Source organism: Puntigrus tetrazona, chromosome 9, assembly GCF_018831695.1.
Source record: "Puntigrus tetrazona isolate hp1 chromosome 9, ASM1883169v1, whole genome shotgun sequence".
Lineage (NCBI taxonomy): Eukaryota > Metazoa > Chordata > Actinopteri > Cypriniformes > Cyprinidae > Puntigrus > Puntigrus tetrazona.
Genome location: NC_056707.1, coordinates 15,194,660 through 15,207,586, shown reverse-complemented (window position 1 = coordinate 15,207,586; position 12,927 = coordinate 15,194,660). Strand labels below are relative to the sequence as shown.

Here is a 12,927-nt window from a genome sequence, read left to right as displayed (position 1 = left end):
ATCATTAGTGCACTTCACTCTTTCTCTTTTATTAAAAAAAAAAAAAAAAAAAAAAGAACTTTAATTTAATTTGAAAAACTTAAAGACAGACCCCAGTTCACAAGGACCAATATAAAAATGCCATGTTTCATTTGGTCCGACAGCATTGTGGGTATTTTTACGGCTTATAGTACTGTGCCCTCGCGCATATGGCACTAAAGACTTTGGGACGGGGAGTGTAGCGGGGAAACAAAAGTCAACAGGGACACAAAAACAGCATCATGATGACTCTAGGTCAACATAATGGCGGATCAAACATGGTGCAACAAGATAAAGAAGTGAACAATGGGCACCCGTTCTCACTGGTGGAGATATATCTAAATCAGTAAGCTACTGTGTGAAAGGAATCGGGAAAACAGGGGGGGTAAAGTACAAAGGCCCGCGTTGAGCTTTCGCAGTGTCGTGGCCCCTGATCTGTCCAGACAGAGCAAAGGGGGCGAGGTGTGAAGGAGGAGAGAGACAAGGGCCTCTTGGGACATGCACCCACCTCCACACCAGCAGCCCCTTAATGTGCTGTGTCTAATGCGCCTATTTAGGTTTTGGGGTGCAACAGTGCACAGACTCAGGTTTTTGGGCGCCCTCGGGGCGAGGAGCATGGCTATCACCTATCCCAACAGCTGGGGCCCAAGAGGGTAAACAAAGGCCTGTAGGAAGTAGCGCATGGCTGCGGCTGGGTCTAAAAGGCATGGCGATGTGTCTGAGAGATGTTTACCGTGGTCTGACTACCAGCAGCATAAGAAATATTCCACACCCTGGAAAACCATCGCAAAACTCCCCAATAGGAAAACCAGAAATTCGAGAGAATCAAAAAGGCAAACCGCAACAGGTTTTCCCAGTAATTGTGAACACAAACAGTCCGTTCCAAACACAAGAAAGACCCCCAAATGTTATTTTGTTCCATTTCATATTTAGTGTCCAGTTGCCTTAATTTGCAATCTTGTGATGGGCTCATTGTCAAACGGACAGATCAAAGCCGTGCCAACTGGACTAAGGGGGGTTTGTGGGGACAAGCCAGCACCGGAATTAAAGGGAAAAGGCCTCAAAAGGCTGTTCCTCTAAAGGCTTTGGTGCCATTCCCAGGTCGTCACTTTCAAATGACCTGGTCTGTAATTCACACGTCTTCATAATCACGGCCCTTCGTGTCGACTGAATACAAATCCACACGGATCAGACAAATAAAAGGGCTTTGCTTTTTTTTTTAAAAGGCTGGCCGTGCCACCACCAATTTCAGCCTATCTGTTTGTTGGGCCGCTCGGGAAGGTTAAACCGTTTAGAGGACCTTTTCAGCTAAACAAACCGTTCCCCCTCAACCCTTTCAGACACAAGATAAGAAAAAAAATGCCGTGGGCAAATTCATGAGAGCCTGCTTTTGATTGTACGGAAGTTAACTACAAAAAAAGAGATTGTGTCATAAGTTCTTAGCTTCGGATAAACCAAACAATACCAGTCACAAGCGTTTTTTTCCTAAAATTAGTATTTCACATGCTGCAAAAAAAGCCACAAATGTACCAAGACACCCTCACCTGTTAGAGCGTTTAGCAGCTTGCGCAGATTCTGATAAAGAACTCTCTTCTGGGGACATTTGCAAAGGTGTTAAAATAATTCACTTTGGGCTCTCACGGAAGCAAAATCAGAGAATAATTAGCCTAGTTGTTTGTTGGCACATCAGCTATTAGGTGATAATTAGTTCAGAAGTGAAGCGTTTGAAGAGGCCTGATTGATCTATGTACTAGTTCCCAAATGAACCTCTATATTTCGTGTAACAATTAAGTCTTCACTTAGATATACATCTCAGTCACCAATAGTTAAATATTTTTGACCCAAAGCTCACCATTCAATAGGTAAAGAAATGAAAGCATTTTGAACAGTATGCACCACCCAAAACAGTAGATTTTAGTTGTTGTTTTTTTTTTTTTCACAAAAGCTTTGTAGACTTTTTCCCTTTACTGTGATGACTAAGTGCAAAAATGGAGTATGCAACATATGGATCCCATAAGGGGTGTCACAAATCACATACGGGTGTTGATTGATGAATATATTATGTGGCATTCACAATAACCCACATAGATATCTTCAGCTCCACCAATGAAAAGTTGTTAACATGCAAAAAATCTCTATTGGATTTTTACTAAGAAACTACATAGATTCCTTTCAAGTTAAATGATTACAAAGTGAAAAAACAGGGTAAAAATATTCTGGTTCACCAAATATAGACTTTCACCTCATACTACCTGCAAAAATAGGTTTTTGTGTGGTTTTATGGTGTAAACACTCAGAGTTAGATTTTTACATTTGCAAAAATAAAAACAAAACAGGCCACTCTCCAAAGAGTCAAATAAAAACAGACTTGGCACGCATTAACTAGAGTGTACAGAGTACTACTTAAAAAGCTATTAGTGCACAACACACATTCTCATTGACAACCTGGTTGTCCTTTAGGGTGCCTTCTTAAACATCTTAAATGCTTGAGGCTTCCCTGCTTTTTAAAGGAACTTATGACATGATAACACAGTTCAGAAAAAGTGCAGCCAAGAGTTGTTGTCCTCTTCCTGACCCATGCCGTCGAATGGTCAGGCAAAAGATTAAACAGACAACAAGGTCTGGAGAAAAAAAACACAGCTTATACGTCACGGTCACACCTCATCCCAGGGGTCAGCCTCAGGCCAGAGCGTGTTACAGTGCTACACGCGATACTGTATTGCAGCTTTCTCAGCACCTTAACAACACAATGATCCCGTGATTAAGAATGACATGAGCTAAGCCCTGTCTGACACAGTCATCACACCGTTACCATGACACCTCGCCGCTGACACCAGCTGTGTGCAACGGGAAACGGGTCTCCAGTCGCTTTAGTAATGTAAACATGCGGTTGCAACTAAACAAGCTGCAGTCTATGTAGACTGCGGTTAAATCTGAATGACATGCAAGAGTAACCAGTCATCAGTGGAAATTAAGACTTATTCTGCTTTGAGCTTGATCATCAGCATTTATACGGCGCAATGTTATAAAAGAAATAACATTATTTTGACTTGTAACCACTTAAGTTAGCGGGGCAATTAGCGTGGAAGCGAATGGTGCCGATTTGTAAATGTAGTGTAAATACTGCCAAGCACTCTAAAACAACTTTTCAAAAACAGAATAATTAATGTACTTGCAAGTTTTTCAAAATTTGCCCTGTTAATTTCCATTGCAAGTACTGCAATGTGAACGCGATTTTTGTTACAAGTCACAATTAATTTAATTAACAATCATGCTTTGAAATACTGCAGCTCTACATCACAAACGCTGCCGGTTGAGCTTGACTTGTATCCTGTACCCTGAATATTTTTTTAAGGATATGAGTAGGTCCCCGGTTTTAACCGCATCTGACGGGCAAGTCGTTCACCCCCCAGTTTATAGCCGAGACTGACCTCCTGTATTCCTGTAAATAAGTGACGTGGCTTTAACAGTGCCCAGATTCAGCCATGGGAAAAGGTTTCCAGCCTCATCAGTCCTTCTCATAACAAAAGAACCACATTTCACTGCACCTCTATGAACAAAGGGATTTGGCCGGTTCCCAATAAGGAACTAAACTGCTGAGAATGGGACACTACCTTCACAAGTGACCCTTAAACTTAGGGTAAACCTTGTGGCGTCACAACAAAGCTACACTGCACCTTTTCACATTACAAAAGTGCAGACAGCTTTTGACAGTTGCTCCCAGTTTCAAGGTAAGAAAAAAAAGTGCCATCATAAAGCGAGGTCTAGGAAACAGGATAAGCACTCCAGCCAAGACTATAAAATGCTCACTGGGAACTTGAAAGCCACGCAGGCAAAGTTGAGGGCTGCCATCTGGAAACAATAAACAAACAAAAACTAACCAAACAAATATTGCGTGTACTCAGGAGGCTCTAACTGTAACCGTACTGAAGGCAGCTGAGCCTGGAAACTAGCATCTTAAGGGGGTCAGTGATGCGGACAGACGCGTCCTACGAGCACAGATTTTTCTCTGGAGTGTGATGAGGTGTGGGGGGGGAGGGAGGATGGTCTTTGGCTCGGTCCAGTTCCTGTTTGTGGCAGGATCTTGGCCTTGTTCTAATGAGCTGCAGCACTAGCAGAGCAGCGTCGGCCCTTATTCCCAGTGATGTGAACAGGCGCCCATCACGCTCCCCATTAAGAGGCGTAAGTAAACGGTCTCGCTTGCCTGCGTGCTCCCACCTCCAAAGGCCGTACCGGTTCACTCCTCTGGGAATGGGACAGGATGCATGGAATGAGACTTTCAGGAGCAGGCGTTCTACATAAAGAGCATCCGGAAGGAGGGGTTAGAGTGGAGTAAAGTCTAGTTATGATATTTAATAATCAAAAGGCTTTCAAAGTACAAAAATCCTTTGCAAGCCTTAGGGAACTCTTATTATACTTAGCGTGACTATTAGCCAATTAGCTACTATATGCTGAATAGTTAAAATAAGAATAAATCAAGTATGCTGGTCAAATAAATAATTCTGTGGTATGATGGTTAGAGTAGTTCCATCCATAGTACTCATATTGCAAGCTGCACTTCGTCTTATAAACGCTCTCTGAAAATTGATTTTTTTTCATTTATTCCCTTTTAAACACACGCAGCTACACATTTTGTACCTGATCTCATGAATGTGCATATAAATTGTACGCAAAATAAAAGTGGTATAGAATTTGTCGTATAGATATGCAAAAAAATGGACTTTGGCGTGTAGGTTTAGGATTGTGGGGTACATGCGCATCATATGTACGTGAAAACTGCATATCATATGCACGCAAAAACTACATATTATATGCACACCAAACATGTGCACGTCATATATATATATATACACCAAAGTCCATTTGTGTGTATCAGTACCACGATTTTTATTTGGTGTACTATTTTCCTGAGACCACGCTGATATTTAAATTTTTTAGAGCGTCACTAATCTAAAAATGTTTCAATTTAAAAAAAACCTTAAAAATGATCCATCTGATATAAGGTGAACCTGACCCGCCTAATTATACAGGGTTTCCATCTAACAGGTGAAAAAGCTTTTTAAGCAACCCGCTGACTAGACAATTTTAAAGATACATAATTTTGCACATTTCTAGCTGTTAAAATTTTGTGTGTTTAATACAAGCGCTTGAGGTACATAGTTGCTGACGCTGGGACAAACTACTTTCTAGCCTAAAGGTGAAGCTAAAAGACACAAAAAGCATGAGAAGCAATAGGAAAGAGGAAGTAAGGCGTAATCATTGCAGGGGTGATATCCATAATTAGTAGGTTTTTTTCAAGTTTGTCGTGCTTCTAACACATGTCTGCCAAAAGCAGAGAGAACTGATTAACTCCCTCCAAAACCCAGATGTGTGAATACCTGAAAAAAAAAAACAGGTTCTGCCGAACCTTGAAAATCAAACTGGAGAGACTGTATTGCATTCACAGCAAAAAGTACTACTTTGCAAATTGAAACCGGCATGAGTAATTTTATTTAAAAAGCACTTTTTAGAAGTACTTTTTTTATTTGTAAAATAAAAACATGTTAAAGAAAGGGGTTTTCAATAAAAAAAATATATTACTCTGCTTTTTTAACCTACATAAACATTCAATTTAATCAATTGGAAAATTTGGAATACTGAATTTTGTCTATATACGTTTAAATTCATTTAAATTCACTTCTGGCAAAATAGCAACAACAGCTGCGTTACTTTCATATGATGAAACAGAGTTAAACAGAGATGATTCCCTAAGGAAAAAAGAGAGAAATTCACAGGCAGTAGCTTTGTTCTCCACAAAACACAAATCCAGAGCATTAAAAGCCTATTATGAAAAGAAAAGTCCAATAACCTAAATTTGACATTTAACAGTTACTATAAAAATTAACATTGAATCACTTATTCAAATCCATAAACATACTCCCACAGCAACATGAGCCAAATGCTCAATTTGCGATTGTAATAGTTCATCCAACGCAGTGGGAAAAGAGCCTTAAACCAATATGAAAATTACAAAAGCATTTATAGAAACAACTGGTGTTTTAAAAGTCCAAAGCACTTTGAAACACTGTGAGAGTATACGGCTTGCCCGGCTTGTAAATAGGCTACAGACACTATTCTAATATCAGAGCCATATAAGAACGGACAAGCAGGCAACATTCAGGATCCCCAGCGCCACCTATCTTCCAAAAAGCACTGTGCGCAGTGCTCAAACCTCCTGCTGCTTAGCCTGAACCACGACGTGCTCATTTCCAAAGCTAATGAGAAACGGTGGAACGTTGGCTGGCTTGGTGGAGCCTCACAGACACGGAGAGAAGGAGCACAGCCCAACCTCAGGGCTCCTATCTCCCCATTTCCATGCGCTGCACCATGGGAAATCTGCTCCTATTATTATTTCTCCTCTTATTGCTTATGTTCTTTTAATATTTCATTCAGTCATTAAAAAGGGATGGATATGATTTCATTGCACGCTTCATCGCCAGAGACTAATTTCACTGTAAGTGCTGTTTGCTCTGGCCTTTAAATTAGAACTTAAGATCCGTGTTTCTACATAAAATTAGCAGCCTCTAGTGATTTAGGAGGTAGAGAGACAGTAGATTTAGGAGAGGCAGAAGATTTACATTTTCAAATATATAAGCTGTGAATTTGAAAAAAAAAAAAGAAAGGAAAATTGTGGTTTTACAGTAGGACAAGACTAGGGTATAACTGCCTAGCACACATATATATTTATTTTATGGTATAATATTTTACATGATTACTGTATTGTTATTCTAATGCAATATTAATTAATTTTAAAGAATTTCTAATAATACATAAAACATATTTTATAGAAATACAAATTGTAAATTTGTAATCCAACAATAAATACACACTGAGAAACAAAAACAAGTAAGGAATACAACTGTATTCTTGTAAATAAAATAGTAATTTTTCGTCGTATTGCAGGCCCAGCACTGCCTACCTGGAGCGTGACCAAAGGGCAATAATCAAACGTTGCAAACACTGACACCGTGGGGACTGTGAGAGAACTGCTGCCACAAACCAGAGCATCTAAATCACTATAAAAATTCCTTCAGCTGCCGGCTGTAAACTCAGCACTAAAGTTAATAATTATGATGTATAAGACAGAAAATGCGTGTTGATTACGGTTGATCTTGGCACAGCGTGGCCTTCCCAGCAGAGGCTGGCCAGTCCAGGTGTCTCTCCAGAGCTCTGCCTGGAGTATGATGAACTAAGCGTGGCAGACACTGTGGCAGGAGATCATGCAAGCCAACACACACACACACACACACACACACACACACACACACACTTCAGCCAGTTCACCTGATGCAAGCAGTGACTCAGTGGTTTCTCTGTAAACATTTTCTCAGAATTGGTCCGTTCTGTTTAGTCACGCACGTAACGAAGCGTGTTTATCAGAAACAGCCGCTCGATGTAACACATTATTGTTTCGCTGTAAACATTACACTATTCTTGGAGCCGTGTAGTAAAAAAAATCTGCAAAACAGTAGCTAAAAGTACCTTTTAAAGGGTAATATAACTTTAGGGGTAAATAAATATAAAATTTCATTGTAAAAAAAAAAAGTGTATTTACTGGGAGAAAAGGCATGAGCGTTATTATTAAATATGCATTTAAAAGTCCATCATAATTTTGTGCCACTCTCACGTTTAAACTCGTGTGAATCAAAGGCAAAGTTTCAACATCCCATCGCTGTTATGTCTGAAAACAGCCAATATTCCCCAAACTGTTCATTCAATCCGAGCACAAGCTCGATCGGTGAACCGCACGAGTCCAGGGGTCTGGCTCTAGAACAAGATTCTATTGTTGCATTGTTCACACATTCCTGAAAGGCCATGTTTATACAGATGCGAGTCCACGGCCTATCTGAGGAGCCGCTCTCTGGCCGAGACCCTCCGTTGATCAAAGCTTTTAATGCAAGAGCAGAGGCACTTGTTTGGGTCGGTGGGGACTCGGAGCACAAATCTCCATCTGTTGGCCGTATGGACCTTCTCAGTTACCTCCGGGACAAGAGCGCTTCGAACTGCCATCCCTCTAACATTCAGTTTACTCAGCTGGCTCCCAATCCTGTTACCTCCCCTTTGTTTTTCCCCCAGAACATGTGTTAAGTTAATGCTCTGTAACAAATTTCAAAGGCCCAATTTACGGGGGGGTCAACAACAGGTAATAGACCGATATATTGATGTACTGATCTGAAATGTGAGAGCAAGACGGGCGCAAAACCGTTATCCGTTTTGTTTTTTTTTAGGTTACGTGATGAGCAAAGACATATAAACACAACCTCACACACTTTATGAGGGAACGCCATTGAATCCAGCTTACTTATTTCACACTAAAACAACCTCAGGCTTGCTTTGATCACACTGGGTCGGCCGGCTAACTTATATTTCGGTTACATGGTCCAGGCCGTTTTCAGTAAGATGGTTGGTTACAGTGAGGCTCGGGTTCTGTTTCGTAATTGGATTAAGGCCACACACCTCTGCTCCTGTTACAGGCACCAATCAATGTGGAAATGAGTTGTCAACACATCACTATTTACTCAGCACTCATTTATTTTTCTATGGGATGCCAAAGGCTGCACCTACACTAAAAGGCACCAGATGAGGGGGGATCGGCGGCTTTGAACATTTAAAATGATCTGTCCTGTCCTGTTGACTTTGTTCGGAAATGTCACTGTCCTTCCACACACTCACACACACACACACACACACAAGGAATATTAGAACAGGAAACAACAACAACAACAATAATTTATCCCTTTCATGCACTGCCGACGCAGTTGATAAAAAATTCAAACATGGACCGTATATTTCATTCACTAGTTTAAAAGCAAATAATACTAACAATTAACTTGATGGTGAAAGGGCACAGTGGGATATTTTGGGGCACGCATTTAGCATTTAAAACAAGGTTCATCTTTACAATCAACATAGAAAATATAAGCAAAAAACCATCAGGACTGAACCCCAAAAAGAAGTTCATTAAAATGCTTGGTAAATGAATGCATAAAGAACTTTGATTTATGCCAACAAACCCTTCTAAAATTGCTTTCCATTGCTTCCAGGTATGCGAAAGTATTTGCACAGTTGCTCTTAATTGAAAAAGTTATAGTGGCACATTACACTTCATGGTTTTATAACCAGTACTATAAAGCCTTGGCAGGCCTCGAAAGGGGAAGCTGCCCATTAACTTATAGGGTCCAGGCCCGGGAAGTGTAATTGACAAGCTCTAGGCTACTTTCATCACTTGTCGAGTTCATAGCGTCAATCTATGTTTCCTCTGGGATGCTGTTGCATCTTTGACATGAGGGTGTTTGTGACATATCCCAGTCTGCTTCCAAGCCAGTGGCTCTCGGCTCTCTATAAAGCACACACACACACACACACACACACACACGGGCCTCAGAATTGGGTCCAGCCAGTGCAGTTAGCCATGTGTTCAAATTTCCTTCCAAGCCAACTCAGTTTGCTTTGTGGCTTTTGTGGAAGGAGGGGGGAAAACACACACACACACTCACATCAGCTCACACAGTTATTAACCAAATGGAAAGCTGATGATAATCCAGGTTCTCTGTACATGCACCCGGGAGAACTAATTTAACAACGAATGTGTGAGAACGTGTTCCTTTAGAGAAGCTGAACAAATGGATTTGTCTTCAAGGGATAACAAACATGAACTGCTGGTTTAATTAACAGAGTTAAACACATCCTCCTGGACGACCCCAGGCACCGAAGCTGTCATTGGACGCACTGCATATTCACATACTAACTGCAAATATGACAAACCCTGGCGTGACAGTTACAGTTCACACTGTACATTAGCTGGCCCATCAGTAGAGCGCCTCTGGAAATTCATCTGCTATGAATTACAGCCACCTGGCACCATGTCCTGATGACCAATGCCCAATATGGACAGATTACTGGGACCTTAAAACCATGCCTTCTTTGTAATTGACATTTAAACTGTTTGAAGTCCCTCATTAAAGTCTCTCGAGAGGAATTAAATACAGATGTACCATGTAGAAGTACAGTACTAATTTGCTTTAGTGATTTTGACTGTTTGAAATACCTCTGGAAAAAACAAGTTTATTTTATATTTTTGAATCCTTAAGCATTCAGAATTTAAATGTCAATTCATTCATTTGCATCTGAAGGACATAGGTTTAAAATGGAAAAAAGTTGCACAAACACCAAGTATATCACAAATCAAACCCTTTTTTTTTTACTTAGAAATGTTGAAAACTGCCTTACAAAAGATCAATAATAAATGCATTAACCCATAATTAAACAAAATATTTTCAAAACATTCAAGACATCAACTCATATACAATTAATTCAGTATTATTTATTCAGTTTCATTATTCATTCAATTTTATTCAGTATTATTTAATTAATATATTTCTAATATGCATATTTAAAAGATGGTATATCTTTAAACGTAAACAAAAGTTTGGGGTAAGATATATATATATATATATATATATATATATATATATATATATATATATATATATATATATATCATTTATTATTCATTATGTAATTTATTTCTGTGACGGCTAAGTTTCAGCTGTCAATACACCAATCTTTAGCTAACAATAGTAATAATAGTAATAATAATAATAATAATAATAATAATAATAATAAACATTTCTTATCATAATGGAAAACAGTTATGATCCTTAATATTTATGTGAAAACCATGCTAAATTTTTCCCCCAGGATTCTTGACACTAAATAAATAATGACCCAAAACCTATATACAGACTTTAAAGGCTGTATTTAACTTTTTTTTTTCCTCTTGAAAGACTTTAGAGACTACAATCAAGGTATGTTTTTAACAGTCAATCACCCGACAGGTGTATCAGCCCTCCAAACACCTTGCTAGATAATATACTACAATAATATAAAACAATATGCTTTGGATACTATTCCAAACACCCATTTTGCATCGGACTAAGGCAACAGGAACCAGGTTTGACCAATAGTATTCAATCTTTCGAATACTCATTCAATCTTATCTCTGGTAAGACATGCCAGCAAACGAGACATACGGAGGACTACACACTTCGGGTACACAAGCGCTTTGTGACACAGAAAAAAAATCGTTTAAATAAACAAACAAACTGTTATTCTTAAATAAAACAAAGCATGTCAACATGTCAATGTCACATTCATAAAATGTCATATTCCCCCTTGATTCTCTTCGCTTGTTTTAAGGGACGTTTTTTTTACTACAAATACGCATTAACACATGATGTATAACGTAAAGAGCAGAAAAATCTTCAGCAGCTTCAAACTTACAACACAGACTCTTTTCTGTAAACACGTCCTATGCGTAGCGCCATGTCTTCAGCTTCCTCACACGAGATGTTCCTATTGGCTGCAAGCGTCACTATGTGTAAAAATAATGACATTTGATTGGCCAGAAGAAAATTAAAGCGCCCACGAAGAATCGCCCCCTTTCTGATTTAAAGTCGCAGGCAATCGCATATATTCTGGACTGAGAAACACTTCCATTATTACTACAAAAAAATGTATTAGCCTTTTAATTTTTTAATGTGGACTATATTATCATACTTAGCATTAATAAATGTTAAATGTTTGGAGCCTATGTTCAGGAAATACCACCTTATTTGTGCAGTCTGTAGTCCATATTGTGCACATTTTTGTACATGAATTACCTATACAATCTACATTTGCCAGAAAGGTGGAGCACAGAACTAAAACACTCTCTGTGAAATTGTACCCCACAATGCAATGCAATTTTACAGTGTGGCACATTTATTAAAGTCAACCCTGGATTTTAAAATAATTTTGCCTCCTTATTTAAACTTATAACATTTTATTCACCCCAAAAAATTGTAGACCTATTTTTTAAATTATTATTTTTATTCTCATACATTCTCATGACAATAGAATGCTACTTAGTGAATAATAATAATAATATCACATTACTACTCTTTGAAACATTTACAGTTACATAATACATATTAATCAACACACATTTTAAATACAGCATAAAGTGTACGCCGAGTTAGTAAGCGGTACTCCATTCCAAGCATAGCCTCAGTTTGGTGATGATCCTGGTTGTCATGTCTATGCGCTGACGTGCACGACACCATCACTGGAGCGCACTCCAGGAACCGGCGCACAGCGGTGGTGAATTACTACTACTACCATCAGCCAGGTCCATGCGTGGCAAACAAATGACACGCAATATTTGCCATGATTAAGTCAGCAGGGGACTCTGAGGAAATGTCAGGTTTCAAAAACCCTTTCTTTGGCTATGCGATGGTTGTGCACAGCATTGCTTGAAGGAGAGAAACTCTGTAAGAGCCAAAAGATACCAAAAGAAACACAACAACTATGACACATTCATCTGCATTAGAATATAAAACGGTGAGCAAACCATGTCACACTAGATTATTTTGTACATTGTTTTGAAAAAATAAAACTATATTTGGACAGAATTTGTCTGTTACAATTATATTTAATATCTATTTTTAATGTCAGAGAAAATATCTCTCTCATATTTGGTCCCACATCCTGCATATGCACATGAAAATATATATATATATATATATATATATATATATATATATATATATATATATATATATATATATATATATTCCATACATAATCATATAACTAAAAATACAAGGCCTGCAACAATATCACAACATATCGGGCGTAGAATGGGAACTCACATTCAACATATTGCATATAGTTTGAAATTCCATTCATGGGTTACTTGGAAACTCCCTTTTTCTTGTTCAATGCCTTTCATCAACCTCAATTGTCGTCTGTTAATCCAGTTTTGATAGCATTTGGCACACTTTCTTTGGATCACAGCAAGCTCCACGACTTCTATTCTGGTCTCCCCTA

General features: G+C 38.8%; 1 protein-coding gene across 1 annotated transcript in view; it reads right to left on the bottom strand.

Annotated features, from left to right (window-relative positions):
* clybl (citrate lyase beta like) overlaps positions 1-11,424 on the bottom strand; it is a 53,997-nt gene extending 42,573 nt beyond the window's left edge. The window contains exon 1 of the mRNA XM_043249687.1: positions 11,341-11,424. Within this exon, the coding sequence (XP_043105622.1) occupies positions 11,341-11,384 (44 nt within the window). The 5' untranslated portion in view covers positions 11,385-11,424. The remainder of the gene's footprint in view (positions 1-11,340) is intronic.
* Positions 11,425-12,927: the final 1,503 nt, after the last annotated feature.